We start from the raw sequence: 27682 nt of genomic DNA, 5'->3' as shown, positions 1-27682 counted from the left end.
ATGTGTGTTTTCCTGTGTTTTATAGAGGACAGTTGCTTTTCCTCTGGAGGCACACTGTATGATTGACCTTCAATAAAAACCCTGTACTCCTAGGCTCAGATGACTTTCCTTGACTGGTAACACTTTATACATTTGTCACACGTGTTGCTGCAGGAATTAAGCATGTTCAGTGTGACTGTACTTGGGTGAGCACTCTTGGAAACTTGAACTTCCAATTTTCTCTGGACTTTACTACATATGCCAGTTTCCTTTGCTGATTTTACTTTTATTGTATTTGTTTGTTTTGAGACAGAGTCTTACTATATAGTCCAGGCTGGCCTTGAACTCACAGTCATTCTGCCTCAGTCTCCTGAGTGCTGGGATTACAGTTGTTTACCACCATGCCTGGCTGCTTGTTTTACTTTGTATTACTTTGCTATGTTAATATATTGTATGTCATTAAATTAATAATAAATAATGTATGTCATTACATTAATAATAGTATTAACCCCTGTGGGCCATGTGGGGGTTGCATTTGAGAATAGTGACTGTGGGAGGAAGACTTTGTAGTACCAAGATGGTGGAGTGGCCCCTGGTTCTGGGAGAGGATGTGATTTACTTGTTTAAAGTAATTAATAGCTTGTTTAATGTGATTTATTTGTTCAATAATTATATTAATAAATCATAACTGTGAACATAACAATGTTTGGTTCTTGTCTTTCTAGTGAATCATCAAGCATGAGGCTTGTCTTATGGACTCCTACCATAGCATCTATCCCTGCAAGATCTAAGTGACACCCTTCCATGAAGAAAGGGGTCCAAGAGAATCAACCTATAATCCAGTATTTAGCTGGTCCCTCTCAGGAGTGATGCTATATTGGGAGCTAAGAGTTAGCTTAGAGGTTGAGAGCTTACTAGCTGGAGCTTTTAATATATAGATGTACATTTTTCTTGAGCCTGGTATAACTTTCATCCTTGCCACCATGGCCATTTTGTAAATGGGATCACTGATTAAAGCACAAGATAATTGATATTACAGGATGGATCATTATAATATATGCTGAGAGGTTCTTCCAGAGTCTCCTCCCCTCCAAAATTAGCACTTATTCCCCCAGCTGCTAAGAGTCATTGTGACCAATGATTGCCCTATGCTAAAGAGAGCTGTCTGGGTCACAGTTATGCCCCTTTCCTAAGGGCAGCCTGCATGTCATGACTGTCAGTATGGGGTTATAAAGACCTAGTCTCTTTGCCCCGACATGGGATAACTCTGCTGCACCATCCCGGATCCATAGCTGCTCAAGATAGTTGTGACTATCTTTGTCAAGACTGTATCACAGCCCAGCTTCTCCCTCTACTGAATCCTTTTTCCTTCACTTCTTCCAGTTACAGATCCTGAAAGTACTCCCTACTAATTTTCTCTTTGTTTCAGAGTCTGCTACTCAGAACCCATCTGGAAGAGGCTACCAAAAGTGGGATCTCAGAAAGCAGACTCTAAAATGGGACTTGGGAGATATATATTAACTAATCACTGGTTGTCCTCATTCATGATGGTTGGTGAAACATTGACTGCTCCTACATAGATAGGAATGGAATTGTTAAACTTTCCAGCAGTGATGAAGTGGCATAATGAACCATTGGGAGGAAATGCATTGGATAAAATGTATGAATCATTTGAAAAATACAGAAAAAGTAGACAGTATTTTTCACAGAATCTATGGCTGTATGTGGGAAAAAATCATTGCACTAGGAAAAGATAATGAAAGGCTGGAGGTAATAAATTAGTGTTTAAAAACTAAGTGTGAAAGCCAGAGGACCTTCTTGGCAACTTACAAAGAAACTTATCTTCTGCAGCAGGAAGGTAGAAAAAGCTGAGAACCAGGACTTAGCTACAAGATAAGCAGAGCTCTAGAAAGAGTGACTTCTCAGCCTTACCAGGTCTGTTATGCCAATGTTGGGGCCATGTTTGGGAAAGAATGGAATCCTGAGGCATGGGATGGGGAATGTATGGGTCAATGCACTAAAAAACAAACAAACAAACAAACAAACAAAAACCTTAACTACTCAGATTCCTTAACCCTCTAGGTCTACAGAAGTGGACTACTCCATCCTATTATGGGCTGTCTTCCCAGTAGTAGGTTGAAAGGTATTCTCCCTCCCCCAGATGTCTATGCTCTAATTCCCAGAACCTGTGAGTGTTCCTTATTTGGTAAAAGAGTCTTTGAAGTTGTAATTAAGGACCTTGAGATAAGATCTTCCTGCATCAGAGTGGACCCTAAATTCAATGACAACTGTCCTTGTGAGAAATAAGAGAAAAGGAGGAGGCAATGCAAAAATAGAGGTAGGGAAGCTGGAGTAGACAAGGAATAAAATCTTTCCTAGAGCCTCTGGAGAGAGTGTAGGGCTAGGAAACAAATACATTCCTCCTTGCTCAAAGGCGATGTGGTAGCCTCTGCCTTGCCACATAGCATGTACTTCTCTCAGGACTTTCTCCAACCTCCCCTCCTGGCCAATGGTTTGGAGAAGTGTCTCCCAAAGTTCTTCAGTGTTGACTTTAGTTAATTGTGTCTTCTCTCTCTCTCTCTCTCTCTCTCTCTATCAGCCTAGCTAACATTTTATCAATTTTGTTTATCTTATAAAAAAAAAAAACCTTAGTTTTGTTGCTGTTGTTGTTGTTTTTCACACAGGGTCCTACTATGTAGCCCAACCCAGGCTGGCCTCAAACTCATGATCCTTCTGGTATTACAGACCTGCACCATTAAGGGGAGTTCTCTATTGGTTTTCTATTCTCTATTTTGTTTATTTCAGTTCTAATCTTTGTTATTTCCTCCCTTCTACCAGTTTTGATCTAGTATGCTCTTCTTTTCTTAGTTCCTTCAGGTGTAAAGTTAGATTATTGCTTTGCGCTCTTTCTTCTTCTTGTTTTTTAATGTAGGTATTACAGCTATAATTTTCCCTCCAAACTGTTTTCATTGCATCTTATTAACTTTGGTATGTTGTGGAATTTTTTTCCCCATTTGTCTTTAGGTATTTTCTAATTTGCTTGGGATTTCTTCCATCATTGATTAAAACTCTAGTTTTCCCATATTTGTGAAATTTCCAGTTTTCTTTCTGTTAATGATTTCTCATTCCATACTATTGTACTGCAAGGAAAGACTTTGTATGGTAGTGATCATTTAATATTTAATGTAGGCTCTGTGGCCTACATATGATGTCTGGATTTTCTTCAAAATAATTGTGATGATGATTCTTTCTGTGGTCTGTACTTCCAAGATTAAAAAAAAAAAAAAGGAAAGGAACGATCGTCATACCAAACAGAGCCATGGCTATGTGTAGCCTATTTGCCGCACCAACTCTGCCCAATGCATGTCCAAGGACAAGGCAGTTAAGAAGTTTGGGTCACTGGAAACATAGTAGACGCTGCAGCCATCAGGGACACCTCCGAAGCGAGTGTCTTGAACGCTTACGTGCTTCCCGAGCTCCATGTGAAGCTGCAGTAGTGCATGAGTTGTGCCGTTCACAGCAAGGTGATCAGGAATCCAAATCTCAGTGACGCTCAGAAGGACTGAACATCCTCACCCTGGTTTAGACCTGCTAGTGCAGCCCCAAGGCCCATGTATGGAGCTGGATTCTTAAAAATTGAAGTAAAACTGTCTTCTGGGAAAAAATAAAATGAAAATTATACTAAAAAAATAACTGTTGGTGGAAGTAGGAGGTGGTGTTAATGAGTATATAGATGAAAAGATGAAAGAAGAGCTGATAATTGTTGAAACTAAGTCCTTGGAGCTATATCCCTTGTATCCATTAGAGCAGGATTTCCCCAGCCCCACAGTACTGAGGGTGAGGACTGTCCTGTAGGTTGTGAGATGTTCAGCAACACCCCAGTCTCTACCCACTAAGTAGATGCCAGTAGCACTTCCTCTCCTAGTTGTGATAACCAAAAATGTTCCTAGACATTGAAAAATGTTTGGTGGTGAGAATTATCCCAGGTGTTCAAACACTACATTAGAGGCTTCTGTGGAGGCAATGACTTTGGGCTCCAAGGTAATGAGCCTAAAAACTTGTCTGGCCTAGAAGCAGTAGTGATATAAGCCCACCATGCAAAGTCACTTTCACAACGACTAGCACAGTCCATCTTTTGACCTCCTATTTGAAGTTGGGAAACTTCAGATCTGTCTTCTCTGATTGTTTATGTAACACTGCACTTTGCCACCATGCATGCCTAGTCTGATAGGAAAAAAAGTAGGATGTCTGGCAGCCTGTGCAGAGTTGCTAAGGCCTCTCATATCTCTCCAAGGAAAATGTGGGCTAAGAATTCTAGGACACCAATAGATATAAACGTCTTGGAGTCAGTCTTTGTGACCTTTGTGTCCCACGTAGGTCACAGGCCTTCATTTCTGCTTGAAAATGAGCCTTGTTTCCGAAGGTGGACCACAGGTCCTAGTTTTCCATCTGTGAATTTTGCTCTTGCTCTTGAGCAGTTCCACCAAACTCATTCAATGCCCCACGACTCCCCAAAATGGGTATGCGTATGGAGGCGGTGGCATTTGGGACATTCAGAAGGTCCAACGCACCTACCACCACATGGGTAAAACCCCGACATAGAGGCTAAACTCGCCATCGTGGAGTCTGGTAGACAGGCCTGAAGGGCAGTGTAGACGCCAGGCGTTGCCGGGCAACCGCAGGCTCCACTCGGAGCTGCCATCTTGGCGCGCGGTGGCCCCCCCGGGTCCTCCACTAATCTGTGAAATGGAAGTGCTGGCGTCTTTGCGCCCTGCTGCACAGGACTGTTGAGCGCCACACGTGGAGCCAGCAGCAATCGCTGTAAAGGCACACGAAGACCGTCAGTCCCCGGGCATAGCCGAGGGGACCCGGGCACGAGGGGCAGGAGGCGGACGCGCGGGTCCCCGAGCAACGGCTGCCCGGAGCAGCGCTTCCCCGAGCGCCCAAACGGCGGAACCGAGGGGCTGGGGTCCGGGCTGTCGCAGAGGCTCCCGCAGAGCCGGGACCGACGTCTGTCCCTAAGTCCGGCCGCCGGGCCAGCGGGGCCCGCGAAGCACAGCGGCCCAAGTGAGTGCGGCGGGCCTGAGGGCGACGGTGGGGTGACCCCGAGAGAGAAGTGGAGGGCCACACAGGGTCCCAGAGGCACAGGGTGACAGCTAAAAACAAACTATTAGTGCTGAGTTGCTGGTGTAGCCAATATTGGGCATCTTGCTTTGCAGAATGACTTTCATTTACTTACCTGATCTCCTTTGATGCTTTCTGCAGTGGGGATCATTAACATCACCCCCTTTAATGGGGCTGGGGAGGTGATTCAAGTTTACCTTTACCCAACCTCCTCCTCGGCCTTCCCAGTTTCACACGAAGAGCCTGAGGGTCCACATTGTGCACATTTCAGTGCTAAGGTGTCACCAAAGCAAAAGAGATTTCTGACAAACTTCTTCAAACCTCTCTCTCTCTCTCTCTCTGACCTGGAACTTGGGAACCTCCTGCCTCCACCTCATGAGGGCTGAATTACAGACATGGACGATCATGCCCAGGAACAATAAAAAGTGTTGTTTTTAAATGCACCTTAAAGTTGAACATGGCAATTTGAAAAAAATCTGCTAAAGTTACATGTGGCGATAAAAGAGTTAAAGACATGACAGCTGGGGGAACAAAACTCTGATGATTCCTTCCTTCAGTGTCCCAAGCCATGCTTATTTTGTCAGTAGTTAAACCAGAGTTAGGAAAGGGACAGATCCAAAGTCAGAACCTGGCTTCTACCTTTAGTAGCTGTTTGATTTCCCACAATTCTGCAATCTGACTTTATTATCTCTCATAATAAATGGAGATGGTGCCTGTCTCTCAGAGATGTCGGTGATGGTAGCATAAAAAATATTACCCTTCAGAAAAAAAAAATATTTTTCGTCCCCCTGTGGATAAGAAATGTGGGGGTTAAAGTGTTTTCTCAAGGTTATTCAGGACAGTTTTGCAAACAGCTAGGGACAAAAACAAGACAACGTTCTCATTCTTCAGAATCTCAATTGCAACATTTGTAAATAACAATTTTAATACTTAAGATGGGGTTTTATACATAGTGCTGTGGAAGAACCATGTAATCCTGAGTTTTTAGGTCTCCCTCCATTTTTATTACATATTAAAACTCACCCTTTTAGTGTATAGAACTGTGAATTTTGAGAGATGTATGAAACTATCACCAAAATAAAGATACAGAACTGATCCATCACTGCCTCCTTGCTCCCCAGTTCCCATGTGCTCCCTGGTAGTGTTCACCCCAGCATAGGACAATAATCCATCTCCTTTCCTCCCCTAATGTACCAGCCCTACAAGACTGTCAAATAACTGGATTCATACAATTTTTAGTCTGGCCTATTTTATATAACTAAATGCATTTGAGAGTCATTCAGGTTTTTGTGTATCAGTAGTTTATCATTTTCTATTACCAAATAATATTCTGTTGCATGGATGTACCAGTTTGTTTATCCATTCCTTAGCTGAAGGAATACATTTGCCAGAAACACTTGCGTGAACATAAGTAATCATTTTAGTCTGTAAATTCCTAAGGCTGGCATTTGTGGCTCATGTGGTAAGCATGTGCTTAACTGTTGAGAACCACTTACAGATGACTGTACCATTTTGCAATCTCATTTGCCTTGTATGAGAGTTCCATTTGCTTCACACCCTCACTAGCCCTTGGTTTTTTGTTTTTCAAATAGTAGTCATTTTAGCAGATACATTGATATCTCGTGGTTATATTTTGTATCTCCCGAATTACCAATAATGTTGAACATCTCTTTGTGTTTGTGTGTGTGTCTGAGTTTATATTTATTCTTTTTTTTTCTCTCCCACTTCAAATTCTTTAGTGAATCATCTGTTCAAACTGTTGCTTATACTTTTTATTAAGCAATTAATTTTCTGGATAAGTCCATTATTGAATAAATTATTTGTAAATATTTTCTCCCATTCTGCAACTTGAATTTTTACAATCTTAATCTTTTAAAGATTAGAAGTCCAGTTTACCATTTCTTTATAAGAATTGTGTTTTTGTCATTATATCTTCTTAGTATCTTTGCCTATGCCATGGACACAAAGATTTTCATTTAAGTTATTTTCTAGAAATTTTATAATTTTAGGTTTTACTTTTAGATCTGTGATCCATTTTGTAATAGTTTTTGTGCATGACATGGAGAAAAGGATCAAGGTTCTTTTTTTTTTTTTTTTGCACTTAATATCCAGTTGGTTTCATACCATTTTAGAAAACATAATCCTTTCTCTACTGAATTTTTTGCTAAAAATCAGCTGATTGTATATGCTTGTGGGTCAATCTCTGTTCTCTCCCACTGACCTCTATGTATATGCTTTCTTTAACGCTACACTATATTGAATAACATAGCATTGAAGGGAACCTGGAAATCGTGTGGCATGAATACTCTAACTCATTCTTTTTCAAACTTATCTTGGCAATTAGTTTCTCTGCCTTTTTGTAACTATTTTAGAAACAACATGCTGAGCTTAACATTCTGAGATTTTAGTAGGAATTTCATCTAAACAATAGACCAGATAGAGGAACACTAACATCTGAAGGATATTGAAGGGCTGCTGGAGTGGCTCAAGTGGTAGAGCACCTGCCTAGTAAGCGTTAGGACTTGAGTTCAAACCCTAGTACTACCAAAACAACAACAGTCTAACAATCTCTGTCTTCTAATGAGTATGTTTTAATGGCTCATAATCAATGTGAATTAACAGTGCTGGAGATTGAACTCAGGTTCTCATGCATACTAAGCATCTGCTCCATCACTGAACTAACCCAACCCAAATGTGATTATGGATACTGTTGAACTTAGGCTCACTATTTCTTTTTCTATTTTGTGGGCTGGAGTGTGAACTCAGGGCTTTGTGCTTGCAAACCAGGCACTCTCCCACTTGTGCCACCAATCCATTTGCTCTCGTTATTTTGGAGATGGGTTCTCACAAACAATTTCTTGAGGTTGACCTCAAACCATGATCCTTCTGATGTCAGCCTCCCAAGTAGCTAGGATTACAGGTATAAGCCAAGAGCACCCAGTTTAGACTTACAATTTTATTGTTTCTTTTTAATCTTTCCTTTTTACTTTTCTGTTTCACTTTTCTTGCATTCTCTTAGTTTATTGGGTTTTTTTTAGTATTTCAAGTTAATTTATACCTGTTGGCACTTATGTTTTTAATAGATGGCTTATGTGTTACAATATACCCACCTAACATTTTATGGAATATTTAGAGTTAATTATTTATGACTTTAAGTAAGTGTAGAAGCCCTACAACCATATAGGTCCCTTTCTCTGTACTCATCTATGTGCTCTGTGATATACACAAACCCCTTTCCAACAGTGGTAGAATTTCTGCTTCCAACAGTCCTGTATATTTAAAGAACTTATGAGCTGTAAAGTAGACAATGATACATATGCAAATGTTTGCTACTTCTCTTCTTCCTTCATTTCTGAGGTTCCAGATTCCCCACTGGTACCATTTCATGAGGGCCTGAAGAACTTCCATTAGCAGTTCTTCTACAGCATGTTTACTTCGTACTCCTTCACCTGAAAATATATTTTTTTTCGCTCTTATTCCTGAAGAACATTTTTTGGTGGTTAGAATTCTGAGTTTACAGTTCCTTTTCCCCAGCACTTTGTAGATGTTTTCCCTCTGTCTTCTGACCTCTGTGGTTTCTGATGAGAAATCTGCAGTCATTTGAGACATTCTTCCCCTGGATGTACTATGTCATTTTTCTTCTGCCTACTTTCAGATTTTTCTTTGTTGTAGCAACTTGATTTTGATGTGTCTAGGGGTGATTTTCCTTCAAGTCATCACCTCTTTGACATTTACTATGCTTCTTGACATTAATATCTTTTGCCATGTTTGGGGAAATTTCATGCTTTTTCTTTAAATATTCATCTTTCCACCAATATCTTTAGCTACTCTAGAGCTTTAATGACATAAATATGGTCTCTTTGATATCACTTCATAGATGACCGAGTTTGTTTTCTAGTTTTTTAATTGTTTTTCTCTCTTTTATTTAGATTAGATAATTTCATTACATATCCTCAAGTTCACTAATGCTTTTTCTTGCTCATCTCCTGTTTTTGAGGCCATGCTGTGGAATTTTTATTTAAGATACTGTGTTATTTTATTTGGTGACCAGATGTGGGGGGTGGTATGTCTTGAGTCGTGGGTAGATTTTACTATCTATTCCTGAGGAATGAGAAGAATGAGAGACATTAATGAATTTAAATACGTGATTGTAAGATGCTAGTGCTACATTCAAATGGTGACACAGTCAGCTTTCCCAGCTCCCTTGTGTCTGCAGGTAGAGGTAAGGATTAGTAATAAAGTGGTAGTTTACACTAGTATCTTTCAAGGTATATGTTCCTTGCTTGTATCGTGACATTTTGTAGGTTATAAAATTTTTCAAAATGGGCTGTAGTAAAAAATCACAATGAGTTACAAATAATTAAAAATAAATAGTACAGTATTCAATGAAATGTGCATTGGTGTGCATCCATGTGTGTATATATGTATGTGTACATATGTGTATATATTAGACTAAATGTGAATGCATTTTTACTGTGATGTTTCAAAAAATGTTAAAAAATTACTTTAAACTATAGTGAAGAGATTTCCTAGGCAGAATATGAATGACAGATCAATGATTCTAATATCTAAGTCTTATATTCTCAGATGAATTTAAAACACAGCCTTAAATTATGTAATTTTTATTCTTTATTTTGAGTTATTTACAGCAAAATTTTTTTTTTACTGAGATTATCTAAGAGCTAGTCACAATTCTTTAGGTTTATTGGGAATTTATTTTCCCATAATCTTCTCAAATACCCCCCACTTAGCTACATCTATGAGCACCTTTGAAATGCTTACACCAAGCAAGCTGCCTCATTTTAACACCCATCTAGTGCTGCAGGCTGGAACCTATCTTGACCAATGCTCTAGAAGGAACTTTGAATTTTGAGGAAAAAAGGTTAGGAACAATCTGATATAAAAAGTATTTTCTCATAGTTCTATTGGATGCGTCTTAAACTCACAATTTCCTTTTTATCTCTGTGTCTTCTTAGAAGGCGACTCCTCACTTGGAGAGGGAACTCTCTGCAGTCTGAGCATAGTGACCATGGCTGCTGCCTCCCCTCTGAGAAACCTGGAGGATGAGGTGCTGTGCTCCATCTGCCTTGACTACTTGAGAGAACCAGTGACCATTGACTGTGGCCATGTCTTTTGCTACCACTGCATCATTAAGGTCTGTGAATCTTCTAGGCAGCCATTATATTGTTCTCTCTGCAAGACAGCTTTTAAGAAAGAGAATATCCGCCATGTGTGGCAGATGGCCAGCTTGGTGGAGAACATCTGGAGGATGAAGGTGGATGAGGAAAGACAACCCAGAGAGGAAAGACTACCTGAGCAAAGAGCAGAGAAGCTGTGTGGGCGACATCTGGAGAAGCTGCATTACTACTGCAAGGATGACCAGCAGATGCTGTGTGTGATGTGTCGGGAATCCCCAGAGCACAGGCACCACACTGCTGTTCTCCTGGAGAAGGCTGCCCAGCCTTATCGGGTAAGAATCTGGTTGGACCCCACTCTGTTCTTGTTGCCAAAAGAGTTCTGCCATTCCTTTAGGATGGGTCTGATTTTTAAACTACTTTATTGGGATATGGTTTACATGTGAAAAGCTGTACTTATTTAATGTGTACAAATCCTGAATATATTCCCAGACATCATTACCACCATCAGAGCTACACACATATCCATCACTGCCCCAAATTTCCTTCCATCCCCTTTATTATTGTTGTTGTTGTCATTGTGTGTTTTGTAAGAACTTTATTAAGAGTTATCCTTTTTTACAAAAAAAAGTGTTTTTGATATGGATCTCACTACATAGCCCCAGCTGGCCAAGAACTCACAGTCCTGCTGCTTAAGCTTCCCAAATTCTGGGATTACAGGGGTGAAGCACCATGCCTGGTTCCTTTTTGCAGAGTTTAAGAAGACCACGTAGTGTTGTTAGCTGTGGACGTGAAGCTATGCAATAGGTCTCCTGAAGTCATTTATCTTGCATAACTAAAACTTTGTTCCCTTTGATCATCACATCCCCATCTCCCCCAGTCCCTGTCAACCACCATGCTACTCTTTGCTTATATGAGTTCGACCATGTTAGATTCCTCATACAAGTGAGATTGTATGATATATGTCATTCTGTGTCTGGCCTATTTCACTAAGCATAATGTCCTCCACATCCATCCTTCTTGTTGTAAATGGCAGGATTTGCCAGGTGCCAGTGGCTCATGCCTGTAATCCTAGCTACTCAGGAGGCAGAGATCAGAAGGATTGCAGTTTGAAGCCAGACTGGGGAAGTAGTTCATAAGATCCTATCTCAAAAATACCCAACACAAAACAAGGTTGGTGGAATAATTCAAGTTGTAGGCCCTGAGTTCAAACTCCCATACCAAAAAAATAAATAAATAAAAGGCAGGATTTCCTTGTTTTTGTAAAGGCAGAGTAACATTCCCTTGTATGTATATAGTACATTTTCTTCATCCATTTATCTTAGGTTGATCCATACCTTGGCTGTTATAAATAATGCTGCAAGGAACATGGGAGTGAAGATATCTCTTTGAGATCCTGATTTTACTTTCTTCCTGGGATAATTGCTCAAGGAGGTAGAGGATTGCTAGACATACAGCAGTTTTCTTTTTAATTTTTTGAGGAAGCTCTATACATTTTTTTCATAATGATGTTGTCAATTTATTTATTTCTCACCAACAGTGTACCAGGATTCACTTTTCTGCACATCCTCATGAATGTTTGTTTGTTTGCTTGTTTGTTTTAATAACAGCTATTCTAATGGGTGTGAGGTTCAAAGCTTTAGCATGGAAAGTTTTGGTAACTTCATCCTTTGAATGTGTATGATAAAACTGGTTTATTTCTGTTTGAATCTGTTTGTGCTGCTATAATAGAATAACACAGTCTGGGCAATCAAAATGAACAGACGTTTATTGGCTCATGGTTCTGGAGAATGAGAAGTCCAAGATGAATGCGCCAACATCTGGAGAGGGTCTTCTTGCTGCATTATAACCCTGCATAAGCCATCACAAGGGAGAGAGGGAAATGGCAGTGTTTGGGGAAGGTGGGAAAAGAGAGAGGGAGGGAACAATAGTGCGGGAGAGTGCAGACTCATCTTTTTATCAGGAACCCACACCGATGACACTATCAATCCATTCATGAGGGTAGAATCTTAATGACCTAATCACCTCTTAAAAGTGCCACCTCTGAACATTGCTGCAGGATGTGAGGGTGATCTGGCTGCGACATCTGTCACCCCATTGATCCCCAGAGTTGACTCCTCTGATCTGGCTGGCTAGGCAAGTGTCTCCTTCCTCCCTTACCTCTCCTCCTTGTGGAAGAGGCTGACCATACCTGATAGAGGAGGACCATTCTTTGGTCAAGGGTATACAAGTAGTGTACTCCCTGCTAGAACCTCAAAACAAGCTCAACATTGCTGTATTGGGAATCGACTTTTTAACATATGAAGTTTGAGGGACACATTCTAACATAACAGTTGCCATACTTTTGTAATACTAAGTCTATCCCAATGGTTTCTGAGGCATTGGAGTCACATGTCAATCAGCAACGCAGCATACCAGCCTTCTTACTACATAACTTCCGATTGTCCTGCAGCATATAATTGTTGAAAAATATTTTTGACGCTATTTTATTCTGTATAAAATCTCCTTATAAGTTTTCTTTCAGAGTTTAATACCAGGGAAAATATTATTTCCTCTGATGTACTGGCATGTTTTCTCCTGTGCCTAAGAAGAATTATCCTGGCCAGGGTTGGAGCTCGGTGGTAGCAGGCTTGCCTAGCATGTGTGAAGTGCTGGGTTACATCCCAGCACCACAAACAAAATATGCAATCCATTGTTTCTCTTTTGTCCTTGACTGATGGGAATCATAAAATTAACTAGTTATTCTTTGAATGTGCTACGGTTTGGGTATGGTTTAAGTTTGTGCCACATGGAAAAGCATGGGGGCTTCATCCTCAGTGTGGTAATGACAGGAAGTGTAGACCTTTAAGAGGTGGAGCCTAGGGGAGGAAATTGCTTTTTCTGCTCTCTAGCTTCCAGTCTGGTGATGTGAGCTCTCCCTCTCAAATGTGCTCCTAACATCGTGATGTCATTGTCATGAGATCCCTATGAAAGCTGAGCTAATGCCAGTGCCATGCCCTTTAGCTTCCAGATCTGCGAGCTTGTTAAGTCTCTTTTCTTTATAAAGTTACCCATTGCAAGGTACTTTGTTATAGTGGTAGAAATGGGCTAAAACAACATATATACTTTCCTTTACTTTTTGTATTGATTTTCTTTTTCAATTTCTATATTCTTAATTAATTTTATCTTTATTTTCAGTGCAAAAGAATTATGTGACTATAACTAAAAACCATAGCATAAGTCTTAATACTTAATGAGGTAGATATTTTTATACATGTGGCACTAGGATTGACCAGAGCCTTGCACATGCTAGGCAAGCACTCTACCTCGTGTGCCGAGCCCCAGCTCTGTATACTAGACTGTTTTACTTCACTTTGAAGAAACCGTTCTAAGCCCACACAGTTCTCACTGTGCTTCTGCTTCATTAACTAGAATGGAAACTCTTCCACATGCCTTTTTTTTTTTTTTTTTTTAGTACATAGGGTCAAATGCTCTTTGATTTCCTGGTGGAACTGCTTTGCATCTCCTTTTCATGAGGTCATTTTCATTTTGTTCTTGACATTATTCACGTTCATTTCCATAGGGCAAAATTCTAAACCATCTGAAGATTCTGAAGGGAGATAGGGATAGAATTCACAATTTTCAATCTACAGGAGAAGATGAGATTCAAGCCCTGTTGGTGAGAGAAACCTTGAGTGAATGATCGGGGTGTGCGTGCATGCATGTGTGTGTGTGTGTGTGTGTGTGTGTGTGTGTGTGTGATGGAGCAGGGAAAGAGGGGGGGTTGACTGAAGGGATGCCAGTTCTGAACGCCTCCCAGAAGAGCTCACAAATATTCTAGTGTTTTCTGTCCTCCCAAAAGAAATCGTCCTTCTCTTTCTGCATTTATTGTAGACAAAATTGCAGGACCACAGGCATGACATTGTATCAGTGTTTGAGCAGGGCCATCAGTTCTTGAGAGAAAGGGAGCAGTACCTGTTGGACTTGCTGGTGGGTCTGGAGCACGAGCTCACAGAAGGAAGGAGCAGCCATATCACTAAAGGCTCTGAGGAGAAGATCCGCCTTGGGACCCTGATTTCTGAGTTAGAGAAGAAGGTTCAGCAGCCAGCACTTGAACTTTTGCAGGTAAGGGACCAACTATACTGCATCAATCTTTTGCTCAAGGTGCAGTATATCTTCATTAGCAAAAGATTTGACCAGGAGTCAGGAAAGACAATGTTTTATTCTTATCTATTGAATCCTTTAATATTTAAATCAGTCAACCAATAGGTTGAAAGGCCTAAATTTCAGGGAATTTTTATTAGTTAGCTTTCTAGTCACTGTGACCACACACTGGAGAGAACACCTTAAGGGAGGAAAGATTTATTTGGGCTCTGGTTCTGAGGGTTCAGTCCATACTTACTTGCCTGTGTGCTTGGGCAAAACATCATGGCAATGGGAGCAGATGGCAGAGGAGCTTCCTCACCTCATGGCAGACAGGAGACAGAAAGAGAAATGCAGGATGAAGTGAGGGCATGGTAAAAGCCCTAAGGACACATCCCCAGTGACCTACTTCCTCTAAGTAGGCCCCACTTCCTACCTTTTACCATCTCTCAATAATGCCTCATACTATGAATCCAGCAAGGGATTAATCCATTGGTTAGACCAGAGTCCTCAGGATCCAATCACCTCCCAAAAGTCCCTCACCTGTTACCCATGCCAGTACATGTGGCTATTCAAACCATAACAAGAGGGTACTATGCACAGACCATAAAATACAGCAGTAAGGTCTGTACATTTATAATTATGACACTTAAGTAATTGAGATTTTTTTGTTTGTTTGTTTGGGTTTCTGTTTCTTCATAGGACTGGTGTTTGAACTCAGGGCTTTGTACTTGCAAAGCAGGCTCTCTAATTGCTTGAGCCACACCTCTAGTACATTTTGCTCTAGTTATATTGGAGATTGGGTCCCAAGAACTATTTGCTCAGGCTGGCCTCAAACTGTGATCCTTCTAATCTCAGCCTCCCAAGTAGCTAGGGTTACAGGCATGAGTCACCAGTGCCCAGCAGTCATTGAGTTTAAATCTTGTGACCAGACAACAAACAATAGCAATGCTGGCAAAGCTAGAGTTTAGTCATGGATTGTCTTCAGAAGTGGCGCTTGATATTGGCCTTGAAGAAAATGGAAAGGCAGATTATCAGGTGCAGCTCAACATTGAGCTTGGTGAGGGGTGGGGTGCATTGGTTAGAAATACATAAATGAATGTGATAATAAATTTGGTTGTGTATAAGGAGACAAGTGTAGGTGCTGAGAAACTTAGGAAAAGGGAGATGGATAGGAAGGGGACACAGAGTGAAGCAAGCTAGCTTTCCAGAGAAATCAGTGTAATGAGGAAGACATTAAAGGGGAGATGAGACAGGTAAGATGGGGCCAACTAACAAAATTCAAAAGGAGGAAGGGAGGGAGAAACATGTGTCCCTATCAACCACTACTGCAGTGGAGAACAGAACAGGTTCAAGCCCATCAGAATAATTCCCAGTACAGCCCTGTGGGGAACCTATTCCCCAGGGAATCACACAGGGATGCTGATGGCCTCTGAGAACATCATGCCATGACATTGTCTGTGTTCTCTTCCTTCCCAGGACCCAAGTGATATAATAAGCAGGTAAGTGCTTCTTGATTTTTAAAAATTTAACCACTTATGGTGTCCCTCGTTTTCACTTACTGTAATCTTACTTAAATTTTATAAAGACTAGAAGAGAATCATTTAGAAGGAAGAAGACCTTCTAGTAGCATAGGTTGAAAGGTGTTTGATGGAACTGAGGATGCAGTTGCAAAAAAATTATTGTCACAGAACTTATGTTAGGATGGTAATGGGCTGAGAGAAAAATGAAATGGGAAACAAGATACAGGACATTTAGAATCTGTGATTTCCTTTCATTCTTTCCATCCCAACATGGTTCTCAGGTGCCACTTCTGTCTGCAGTGTCCCTGTACGCTGCAGAGCACCTTTCACCATGACATCGTCCTCAGTGCTTAGTAGCCATGGTTTCCTGGGCTCTGATTGGTCATAGGAAGAGAACACTTTTGCAGGTCACAGGGGTGATTATTTCTCTGGCAGTGGGCCTGAGGAAACATGTGTTAAACACTGACATGGCAGTTTTCACAGTACTCACAAGATACACAGAATGGGAGTCAGGAGTTTTGATAACACAAATCATCTCTAGAGACAACCTAGACATTGCCATTCACTGAGCGTATACTGTGGGCCAGACATTGGATAGAAAGGAGGGTAATGAGATAGGCTACCAGGTCCTGGTGGGGGAGACTAGAGAGATATATTAAAGATGAGTCACTACATAAGAAATGAGGGAGGCTCAGAATGGGGCTTGACCTCAGGGTCTCGGGCTTGCTACACAGGGGCTCTATCACCTGAGCCATTCCACCAGCCCATTTTGGTGTTGGGTATTTTTCCAGATAGGGTTTCACAAACTATTTGCTTGGGCTAACATTGAAATGCAATCCTCCTGATCTCTGCCTCTTGAGTAGCTAGGATTACAGGTGTGAGGTATCAGTATCCAGTTGTCCTATCTTGGTTATAGTAACTTAAAATAGCTTTTGTTGTCTTATTTCATATTTTTCTGCCTTGAGTTACATACCATTGGATAATAGTGTCAAACCTCAGATCTCTTTCATTTTGTAATTAGTTTATGTATTTCTGCCCAGCTTTATCTTAATTTTAAATTAATTAAAAAAAAGAATGCAAAATTTTACCTTAATTTTCATTATCTGGTGTATATCCTAAAGTAAGTTCTTCAGAAACTGTGATATTAGAATGTTTTGAAGAGCTTGCAAGGCTGAAAATGGCTTTCTTTTTTTAACATCCTACATAAATTATGTATTGGTGCATAGAGAATACTTGGGTCATGACCCATTCTTCAGATCTCTGTATATTTTACCCTTTGACCCTTATGTTGGAATTGAGCACTTTGGACCATTGTTGGTGTATGTGCCTGTATGTGTGGGTGACAAAGGAATATGTGTCTTTCTTTCGATAATTCCCACTGTGACTCTACTTTCTCTAGGTACCCCCGGAAGAAGTTCTGGATGGAAAAGCCTGTCAGTCCTGCAATCAAAAAGCGGGCAGAAGAATTTTCAGATAAATTTCTTTCCTTAGAGAAAGGACTGAAAGGATTCCATGGTAAAGAAATGGGTGAAGGAAGGGGTTCTTTCTTTCTCTGTCTTTCCTTAGGTTTTAAATCTGGCCTTGGCTTCTCAGAATTCCTTGTTCTTCTGCAGGTCCTCAGGCAGGGACATTGGGGAGGCAATCTAAATCCAAACCAGGATGTCTCTTTCTACATGACAGTCTAAAATCTTTACCTACACAGAGGTAGAATCATAACTAACAGATCCCAGAATTGGTTAAAAGATGATGACTCATATGTAAAAGTGAGGTGAAAAACACCAGGTGGCTAAGGAAAGCAATATGGCAAGTCTAGATCCCTGTCTTTCAGCCTGTCCCAAAATCAATTCAAAGTGGATCAAAGACCTTAATATGAGACCTGAAACTTTGAAAATAACTCCAGGAAGTAGCAGGAAATATACTGGATCAGATTGGTATAGGGAACGACTTCCTAAACAGAACTCAAAAGGCTCAGCATTAAGAGAAACAATGAACAAATGGGACTGCATCAAACTAAGGAGCTTCTGCATAGCTAAAGAAACAGTCACCAGACTCCAGAGACAGCCCACAGAGTGGGAGAAAATCTTTGCCAGCTACTTATCTGGTAAGGGACTAATATCCAGAATCTACAGGGAACTAAAAATACTCAACACCCAAAGAATCAACACCCACATGAATTAAACAGAGAATTCTCAAAGGAAGAGGTACAAATGGATAGTAAATACACGAAATGTTTACCTTCCCTGGTTATAAAAGAGATACAGTTAAAACACTTAGATTTGATTTCACCCTTTAGAACAGCCATAATCAAGGATTCGGTGAAACAGGAACACTTCTACATTGTTGGTGGGAATTCAAATTAGTACAACCAGTATGGAAAACAGTATGGAGATTCCTCAAAAACCTAAAGATAGAACCACCACATGATCCAGTGATTCCACTCCTGGACATCTACCCAAAGGAACATAAGACAAGATACAATAGACATACCTCTACACTGATGTTCATCGCAGCACTATTCACAATAGCCAAGCTTTGGAAACAACCCAGATGCCCTACAACTGATGAATGGATCAAGAAAATGTAGTGTATATACACTATGGAGTTTTATTCATCCATTACGAATGTGATTAGAAGTTAAATGGATGCAATTGGAGGACATCATGTTAAGTGAAGCCAGGCTCAGAAACACAAAGGCCACATGTTTTCTCTCACACGTAGAAGATAGATCCAAAAGACAAACATATACACAAAAACAAACATGATCATATACAAACTCAGATACAGAACATGATTGTAACAGTGGAACTACTCTATGGAACTCAGGGAAAGAGAGAAAGGGAAGAGAATGGTAAAGCATCAGTAATATCATAAAACATAAGGTGTGAAAGTAGAGGATATCAGGATATGTATTGAAAGCTGTTGAAAAATAGGGGGTAGGAAGTAATGGGGTAAAGGAGAATAATGGAACAGGTTGAACAGGCCAAAGTCAACTCTACCCAGAGTGGGCTTGCATTGAGGAACCCCTTTGAACATCAACTTAAAAATTAATAACAAAAGCCAGGACTGTGAAATAAGTATGGTGGGGGGGTGTTAGTGGGAGAGGGGACGGTGAATGAAAAAGATAAAGGTGATGGTTTATGGCTTAGGGACTTCATATACATATATGAAATATAACTAAAACCTCTTGTAATTGCTTTGAGTGGGGTGGGGACAGGGTTGAGGGGGAGAGACAATGGGGGTGATGCAACTAATGTACAATATAAGCCCAGTCAGAATTGTTACTCTGAATCACTCCCGTGTAAGGAATATATCCAAAAAAAAACGTACACAGAAAAACTAAAAATAGCATTATCATGTGACCCACCCTGGGTATACAGCAAAAGAATTGGAAGCAGAACTGCATGTGGTAGCTTAGACCTATAATCAAAGCTACTCTGGAGGCAGAGATTGTGAGGGTAGCAGTTCCAGGTCAGCCTGGGCAAAAAGTTCATGAGACCCCATCTCAACCAATGCCTTTATGTGGTGGTGTGCACCTGCCATCCCAGCTATGCGGGGAGCACAGATAGGGAGATTGCTGTCCAGGCTGGCTTGGACATAAAGTGAGAGCCTATCTAAAAAAAAAACCAAGGCAAAAAACACAGAGCTGGCAGAGTGGATCAAGCAGTAGAGCACCTGCCTAACAAATGCAAGGCCCTGACTTCAAACCCAGTACCGCCAAAAAAATATTGAAAGCAAAGAGATATTTGATATCCATGTTCTGTAGCAGCATTCTTCACCATAGCCACGAGGTGGAACAACCCAAGTGTCTGTTACTGGAGGACTGGACAAAGAAAATGTGTATATACAGATACAATGCCTACTATTGACCTAAAAATCAAATTTAGATACATGTTACAACACGGGTGAACCTTGAGGACATTTTGTAAGTGGAATAAATCAGTCACAAAAAACATAAGTAATTTTTAATTCCACTTATTTGAGGTATCAAAGTAGTCAAATTCATAGAAACAAAAAGTAGGATGGTGGTTGCTAGGAGCTGGTGGGATGGGGAATGAGAAGCTGTTATTTTGGATATAGAGTTTCATTTTTACAAAATGGGAAAGTTCCAGAAATTGGTTGAATGACAATATGAATATACCTAACAACACTGAACTTAAAAATTGTAAATATGGCAAATTTTGTGTTATGTGTCTTTTAACTAAAATTTTTTTTAAAATTCAGAAGCGCTTTGTGAGAATGAATCTTAGAGTTACTTTTGAGAGTGGAGAAAAATAGTGTGATTTAGGTCTGAGAGTTTAGCATTTCATTAAAGAATGAAGACTATGGGGCTGGGTGTGGTGGCACATGTCCGTAATCCTACCTACTCAGGAGGCAGAGATAAGAGGACCATGGTTCAAGACCACCTCAGGAAAAAGATATCAAAACCCTGACTCAAAAAAAGCCAGGTGTGATGATGCACACTTCTTGTCCCAGTTACTCAGGAGGAGGCTAGAGGACTGCAGTTTGAGGCTAACCCAGATAAATTTAGTGTGAGTCCATATCTGAAAACCAAACTAAAATAAAAAAGACTGGGGTTGGGGACAAGGTTCAAGTGGCAGAGTTCTTGCCTAGAAGACAGGAGGCTGAGTTCAATACCCAGTACAGAGAGAGAAAGAGACAGAGACAGAGAGACAGTATGGGTCAGTGAAGCCGCAGATATGGGAGCAGAGCTGGCATGGGTACTTGAATGAACCACGTTAGACTGCACAACTCTAGGCACCTCCTGCACTGACTTCTCTGTTTCACTTGGGTTTTCATGGTGTCTGTCAGCTCTTAAGCTGTACTAGCCAACAGTAAGAGAATTTGACTTAGAAAGATGTGGTGTCAGAATTAGTTACTGTCTTTTCCTTCCTTCATTCCAGGAAAATTAATGAGGGATCTGGAATATAAAACAAGTGAGTATCTGGTGGGAACGGTGGACAGATGTTTTCCCCAAATCAAGTAACTCTCCCATTAGTACTGCAATTTCCTGTGAAGCTCTTTTACTTCTGGATGGTCTCTAATAGGAAAATCTTTGTGGTGGCTAACTATCAGAAATTTTTATCCTGATTCCTCAGATTTCAAAGCCATAAACTTTGGGGAGACATTTCCCAGCCATAATGATCCCAGTCCTTCTCCTTTTCTTCTCACAGGTGTGTTTTTTGTTTTGGCCTGTTGCTTTGTTTATTTTTGTTTTAAAGTACCTGGGCCTCCAGCATGCTAGGCAAGCATTCTGCCACTAGAGCCATGATCTACCCGTTTACTGGTTTGGTTTTATTTTTTATTTTGTTCTGTTTTTTGTGGTACTGGGGTTGAATCACCCAAACCTCACATATGCTAGGCAAGTGCTCTACCACTTGAGCCATGGCACAAGCCACTTATTTTGGTTTTAAGATATTATTTTGATAACTTTTCTAGGACTGACCTGGAATGTACAGGTATGTGTTACTATGTCTTTCTCTTTCCTTTTTTCCTTCCTTCCTTCTTTCTTTCTGGCCTTCATCCTTTCTGTTTGTGACAGGGTCTCACTACGTACCCCAGGCTAGCCTTGAACTTGCAATCCTTCTGCCTCAGCCTCCCAAGTGTTGGAACTTTATGTGTGTGCTACCAGATCCTCACAGCTCTTATTGTACCCTTAGGGCCATCATTTTTCCCCCATATTTTATTTTGTAGACATGGAGCTAATGGTAGTGTGGAAACAAGGTCTCAGGCATTCCCTATCCTAGTTCCCAAAGGGGATCCATTGTCACAAGGGCTCCAGAGTCTGGGAGAAAAATCTTCTTTGCAATCTTTTATGATGTCATACCTTTATTCCTTTGTCCCCACAGTGAGGATCATCCTGAATTCTCAGACAGCCAATGGCTACCTCTCAGTGTCTCCAAACGGGAAGAGCATGATATTCACTGGCTTGTGGATGAACAAATACCAACGCGGTCAGCGATTTGATCCTGAGCCTGCTGTGCTGGGCAGTAAGGGTTTCACCTGGGGGAAAGTGTACTGGGAAGTGAAAGTGGATAGGATCTGGTGGGGAGCAGAGGAGAAAGAAACAGTGAAATATAGAGGTGGGACCAGAGGTGTGTTTGGCAGCAGCTATCTTGATGGGTTTCTTGGCATCACTGATAGGTATAGATCTCCTGTATGTAGAAATGAGAGTGAAGAGCTGGAGGAAGAATGGTCTCAGGAAAATGGAATATGGCCCAAATTCTGCTTGGTGGGGGTGGCAAGAGAGTCAGTGGTGAGAAGAGGCTCTCTCACTTTCACACCTGAGGAGGGATTCTGGACTCTGCAGCTGTCTTCAGCTGGGGTCTGTGTCTGCGCCAATGCTGAGCCCTTCCAGGTCCTGTCTTACTGTCCTAGGCAGATTGGCATTGCCCTGGATTATGAGGGAGGGAAGGTAACCTTTACCAACACCAGAACTCAGGATATTATCTACGAATTCTCACCTTCCTTCACTGGGAGAATTTTTCCTTTCCTGTGGCTTAATTGCATGAGATCCAGACTTACACTGAGACCCTGAGAGGAAACTCATGGGCAGAGTCCTTTTTTTTTTTTTTTCATTTATCCCTCATTCCTCCTCTATGCTATTCCCAACTTTATTTTCTTTTTCCATCTTTTTTCATAGTGTAGACTCCAAGGTGAGTGAATAGAATAATATATCTATCTAATCATCTCCCCAAGCCAATTTCAATGTCCCAAAGTGTAACTAACAGAATGGGGGAACTTCCCTGAACAGAACTCAGCACTTTGGAAGTATTTTCAACTTGCTACCTGGCTAGCCTCTCCTTAGCTGAATGAGCAGTGTGGCAGTCAGGAGTCTTTTGCCCTCTCTGCTGTGTCTCTAATGGAAATGGTAATACTTGATCTGTTGTATCTACAGTGCAAGTGTTGTAACCCCTTTGAAGAATTTATTAAACTGTATGTGTTGTAGATCATTTCATTCTATTGTGTTTTATTTGGTCCTTGTCTTTGTCTGTCACTAGGGCAAATATATGTGAGGGAGTGTTTGTATTGTGAGCTTGCAACCTGTCACAGATGGTAACTGACCAATCTATGGATTCCTAAAAGGATTTTCCTGTCTCTTAATTGTTTTTACCATCCTTCTAAACAGCTGGGAAAACAGTAAATATTTTGATCCAAATCATGTTCTGTTGAAGCATTTCAGCTTTATATATTCTGAGATGTATGTAGTAGTCAGAATTGGCATATTTATTTGAACCATGTTCTTAAAACTTTTATAATAAGAAGGGAGATTTTGGAAATCACTTAGTCCAGAAGAAAATGTTCTATCAACTCGGGTGTGAGATGGTAGAAATAGATATTAAGTTTAGTTACTAGTTTGAGCTATAAGCAGAAAACAAATTTGGCCAACATTAGCAGATAGAAAACCCATTAAACATTTGGGGAAAATGGAGTCCAACCAGGGAGGATACCTGTGTACCTGCTTATAAATTCTGCATTTGCTGTTGTGTTGAGAGCTTGTATAGGAGACAATGTAGGAGCTGCATGATGATCAGGAGGCACCAAGACTTGAGAAGATGGTGGGATTGTCAAGATATAAACAGAACATAACACGCATAAGTACAACCAGGGCTCTTGAGTTCAAGAGATGTGTGATGTTTCAGGCTGTATCTTGTTACTAGAACCAATCCTGAGATCAGGTGATTTATAAAAAATAGAAGTTTATTTGGTTCCTGTTCTGGAAACTTGGAAGCCCAAGAGCATGGCGCCAGTGTCTGCTTGGCATCTGGCGAGGGCCTTCCTGCTGCATTGTAACATGGCTGAGGGTATATCACATTTGAGAAAGAACAAGCCATTTAGCTCTGTTCTCTCTTGTGCCATCCTCCCCCCATTTTTCCCCTTTTTTCTTTTTCTGGTACTGGGAATTGAGCACATGGCCTCATGATTGCTGGGCAAGCACTCTTCCACTTGAACCACTCTCTCAGCCCTTTTGGTTTATTTTTGTTTTGGGGATAAATCCTTGCTAACTTTGCCCAGCTGGCCTCCAACTCTGGATCCTCCTGCCTCTGCCTGTAGAATGGCTGGGAATTCAGGCTTATGCCACCACACCCAGTAATGAGATGGACTTAATCAACATTAAAACTTACTTTTTTATAAACATAGTGCTATGGTTTTGGTGTGTGTCTCCTCAAATTTCATGTTTTAACTTTATCCCCACTGGTTTTGGAATTATGAGAAGGAGGTTTTGTGAAAGTGGCTCAATCAAGAGGGATGACCATCATGAAAGGATTAGTGCCTTTGTAACAGAGGCCTCGAGAGAGAGTTCCCCCTCTTTGCTGTTCACCTTCCACCATGTGAGGATGCAGCAGACAGCAGCCCTCACCAGAAACCAACACTGGCACCATGATCTTGGACTTTCCTGGGCTAGGAAGATGCTCTATCACCTGAGCCACTCTGCAGTCCCTCTCACTGAGACCCTGAGACCTGATCACAGATGCATAGAACATGTCTCATACGTGTCTCATCCCACAACACGCATCTTAAAATTACCCTTAAAGACCTCGTTACCTGCGTTTCTTTTGAGCAGCATATTATGTCTGGTATTGGCTTTCAAGAAAGAATCACAATCATACTGAAAGGCAATAAATACAGCATGAAGAGAGAGAGAAAGCACTGGAACCAGACCCAGAACACCTGTGATATTGGAATTATCAGACTGGGAATTTAAAATGACAATGATTAATGTAGGAGTGGTCTCATGGAAAATATAGACAGTGTAAAGAGCAAATGAATGATGTGAGCACAGAGATGGAAATCCCAAGAATAAAAACACAGAAATTAGTATAGTGGATACAGCTGAGGAAAGAGAATCAGAGCTGGTGGATATGTCATAGAAACTTCCCAAACCAACAAATAACAAAGACCTAAAAAAAAGAGGAGAGGGGGAACAAAACATTAAAGAATTACAGAACAACTACAAAAGTTATGTGTAACAAGAAGGGGAAGAAAGACAATGGAACAGAAGCAATATTTGAAGAAATAATGCTTGAGAATTACTGCAAATAATGTCAGATAAAGCTCATAGAACTCCCAGCAGAACAAATGCTGGAAAAATTCTATACCTAGGCAAATCATACACAAACTGATGAAAAACTGAAGATGCAAGGAAAATATTGAGAGAAGCTAGAAGGAGAAAAAAAATATTGCCTTTAAAAGAGCAAATATAAGATTTATATATTAATTCATCTCAGAAACCATGCAGATAAGAAAGTGGAATTAAATGTTTAAGTGTTGAAAGAAAAAAATCCACCAATCTAGATTCTGTGAAATTATCCCTCAAAATTAAAGTTGAATTAAACTTTCTCAAACAAAAAATGAGGGAACTACTTCTAGTAGATCTGACTTATAGGACTTCTTAAGAGAAATTATTCAGAGAATAAGGACTTTATATAGGTCACAAACTCAGATCTACATAAGGAAAGGTAGCATTATTATTCTTATGCTTTGGTTTTTTGTTTTGGTGGTGCTGGAGATTAAGACCAGAGCCTTTCACAAGCTAGGCACCTTGTCTACCACTGAGCTATGCCCCAGCTCCTTTCTTATTCTTAGTCTAGCCAATAAAATCAAATTAATAAGAATGTATTTGATGGTTATAGATTATATATAAGTAAAATGAATGACAATAATACAAAGGACAGGAGAGATGAATTGCAAACATCTTGACATTATAAGATATTTGACCTACTCATGGAGTAGTGTAGTGTTATTTGGAAGCAGAGCTGGAGTTGTTGTAAATGGATATTACAAATCCTAAGATAACCACAGTAAAACTTTTTGAAAGAAAGGAGAGAAATCATAATCATTTAAAATGCCCAATTAAAGCTGAAAAAAGTTGAAAAAGCAATTGAAGATGAAAATGGATACAAAGAAAGGGACAGTGAATAGTAAATGGTAGCAAACATGCTAGACATTAATCAATAATCATTTTAAACATCAAAGATCTAAATTCATCAATTAAAAGGGATTGTCAAAGTGATCAAACCACATGACTCAACTACCTGTTATTTATAAGTGGAAAAAGAAAGATATGCCATATTAAAACTAAGCAAAGCTGCACACAGGCATGGCTCATGTCTGTAATCACAGGAGAATTGAAGTTCGAGGAAGATTGGGCTACATGGTGAGTTTAAGGCCAGTCTGGTCTACATAGTGAGACCCTACCACAAACAACAAACAACAGCAACAAAAAGGAAATAATCAGGGATAAAAAGCAGCAGTATTTAAGGACAAGGTGTTAATTCTCCAAGAAGACATAGTAATTTTATTTATTTATTTTTTGGCAGTACTGGGATTTGAACTCAGGGCTTCAAGTTTGCTAGGCAGATGCTCTAACACTTTCACATTTATGTCTGGGCCAGCATGGACCGCACTTCCTGAATGGCTAGAATGACAAGTATGTGACACTGCACAGTTTTTCTTGGTTGAGATGGGGCCAAGAGAACTTTTCCCTGGGCTGGCTTCAAGCCTCTATCCCTCTGATCTCCACCTTCTGAATAGCTAGGATTACAGGTATGAGTCACCTGCCTGGCAAGACATCATGATTCTTATGTTGTATAACGACAGAGTATCAAATGCATGAAGCAAATAATGTTGGAATTACCAGGAGAAGTAGATGAATCCATTATTAAAGCTGAAGACCAAGGCCCTCTAACAGAAATGGACAGATTCAGCTGGCAGAAAATGAGTAAGGACATAGTTGAACTCAATGGCACTATGAAATCAAGTTGATATAATTGACATTTACAGACCACTTCATGCAACAATATCAGAGTACCATTCTTCTCATGCTCACCTGGAATATTCACCAAGGTAGAACACATAACAGGACAAACAGATTTTAAAAGATAGAAATCATACTGAGGCAGTGTGGATAGATAGACGAGACAGGAAAATTAAAAATATCAAAAGAAACTAGAACCAGACTAGGATTAAAACCACAGCAGTAAGTCCCCCTCCCATCACCTCCTTTTAGATGTTCAATTGCAAGAACGGTACATACAGGGGCTCTGTGCATCTGCCTTCTCCTTTGAGATGTTAAAAACCTGCAAACTCTTCTCCAGTGGGTAAAGAGATAGAAAATTGGAGGGCATGCCTGGCAAAGGGAAGACCTAAACCTCACCTATTGTCTGTGTGTTTTGCAAGGCCTAGATCACATCCCCATGCTTTAAACTGGCAAACAGCACCCACTTGGCCACCAAGAACCATTGTCTTAACCATCAGAGGAGGCTAGATGACATCACCATTGCATACCCCCGGCTCAAAAAGAATAAAGACCACAGGTGAGAGCCACCATTTTGAGTCTTACTCTCATTTCTTGCATGGGGAACAGGAAATGTTTCTCCATTTTTTCACTTTTCCCTAATTTATCCTGCTTACTAAAATCCTTTCTAAAACTTCCACCATGTGAGACTCTCCTTTTTATGAGACAACTTGACATTCTTTTCACGTGCAGATGTCAAGTTCCTGTGATTTTGTGTGGAAATTTGGAAGTTGAAGGAATCCCCTCATCCTTCATCCAGTGACAACACATCATCCCTTCTCACACCACAATGAATTACCCCAGATACCCGTAACAGACAGACAGCTGGGAAAAAGTTAAAAATGCTTGGAGATTGAACCAAACACTTCTAAATAACTGGGATCGAAGAAGAAATGTCAAGGAAAATTAAGAAATACTTTGAACTAAGTGAAATTGAAAATACAATGTATCAAAATTTGTGGATTTCAGTGAAAACAGCGACTAGAGGGAAGTTTGTAGCCATG

General features: G+C 40.5%; 1 protein-coding gene and 1 non-coding gene across 3 annotated transcripts; one reads left to right on the top strand and one right to left on the bottom strand.

The window, feature by feature from the left end:
• The first annotated feature begins 10132 nt into the window (after positions 1-10132).
• On the top strand, positions 10133-22418 carry LOC109687292 (tripartite motif-containing protein 26-like). Of its 2 annotated transcripts, XM_020165123.1 has the most exons (7): positions 10133-10573; positions 13801-13896; positions 14112-14342; positions 15840-15862; positions 17283-17398; positions 20785-20817; positions 21730-22418. In XM_020165123.1, the coding sequence occupies exons 1-7, from the start codon at positions 10133-10135 to the stop codon at positions 22416-22418; spliced, it is 1629 nt and encodes a 542-aa protein (XP_020020712.1). The 2 variants fall into 2 exon arrangements, 1 of the variants encoding a protein (XP_020020712.1); XR_012450474.1 differs by lacking the exons at positions 13801-13896; positions 15840-15862; positions 17283-17398; positions 20785-20817; positions 21730-22418 and having other exon boundaries at positions 10466-10573; positions 14112-14198.
• Positions 22419-22520: 102 nt separating this feature from the next.
• Positions 22521-22651, bottom strand: LOC141410579 (small nucleolar RNA SNORA36 family). The gene has a single exon (XR_012435424.1). It is a non-coding gene; the product is annotated as a small nucleolar RNA SNORA36 family (small nucleolar RNA).
• Between the last annotated feature and the right edge of the window lie 5031 nt (positions 22652-27682).

This window comes from Castor canadensis, chromosome 8 (genome assembly GCF_047511655.1).
Source record: "Castor canadensis chromosome 8, mCasCan1.hap1v2, whole genome shotgun sequence".
Taxonomy (NCBI): domain Eukaryota; kingdom Metazoa; phylum Chordata; class Mammalia; order Rodentia; family Castoridae; genus Castor; species Castor canadensis.
Note: the sequence above shows the minus strand (reverse complement) of the source record. Positions and strands in the feature narration are given on the sequence as shown.

Coding starts and splice junctions, on each gene's coding strand:
- LOC109687292 (XM_020165123.1), top strand. CDS start 10,133: ATGGCTGCTGCCTCCCCTCTGAGAAACCTGGAGGATGAGGTGCTGTGC. Junction 14,343..15,839: donor CAGCACTTGAACTTTTGCAG/GTAAGGGACCAA, acceptor CTTCCTTCCCAG/GACCCAAGTGATATAATAAG. Junction 20,818..21,729: donor GGATCTGGAATATAAAACAA/GTGAGTATCTGG, acceptor TTGTCCCCACAG/TGAGGATCATCCTGAATTCT.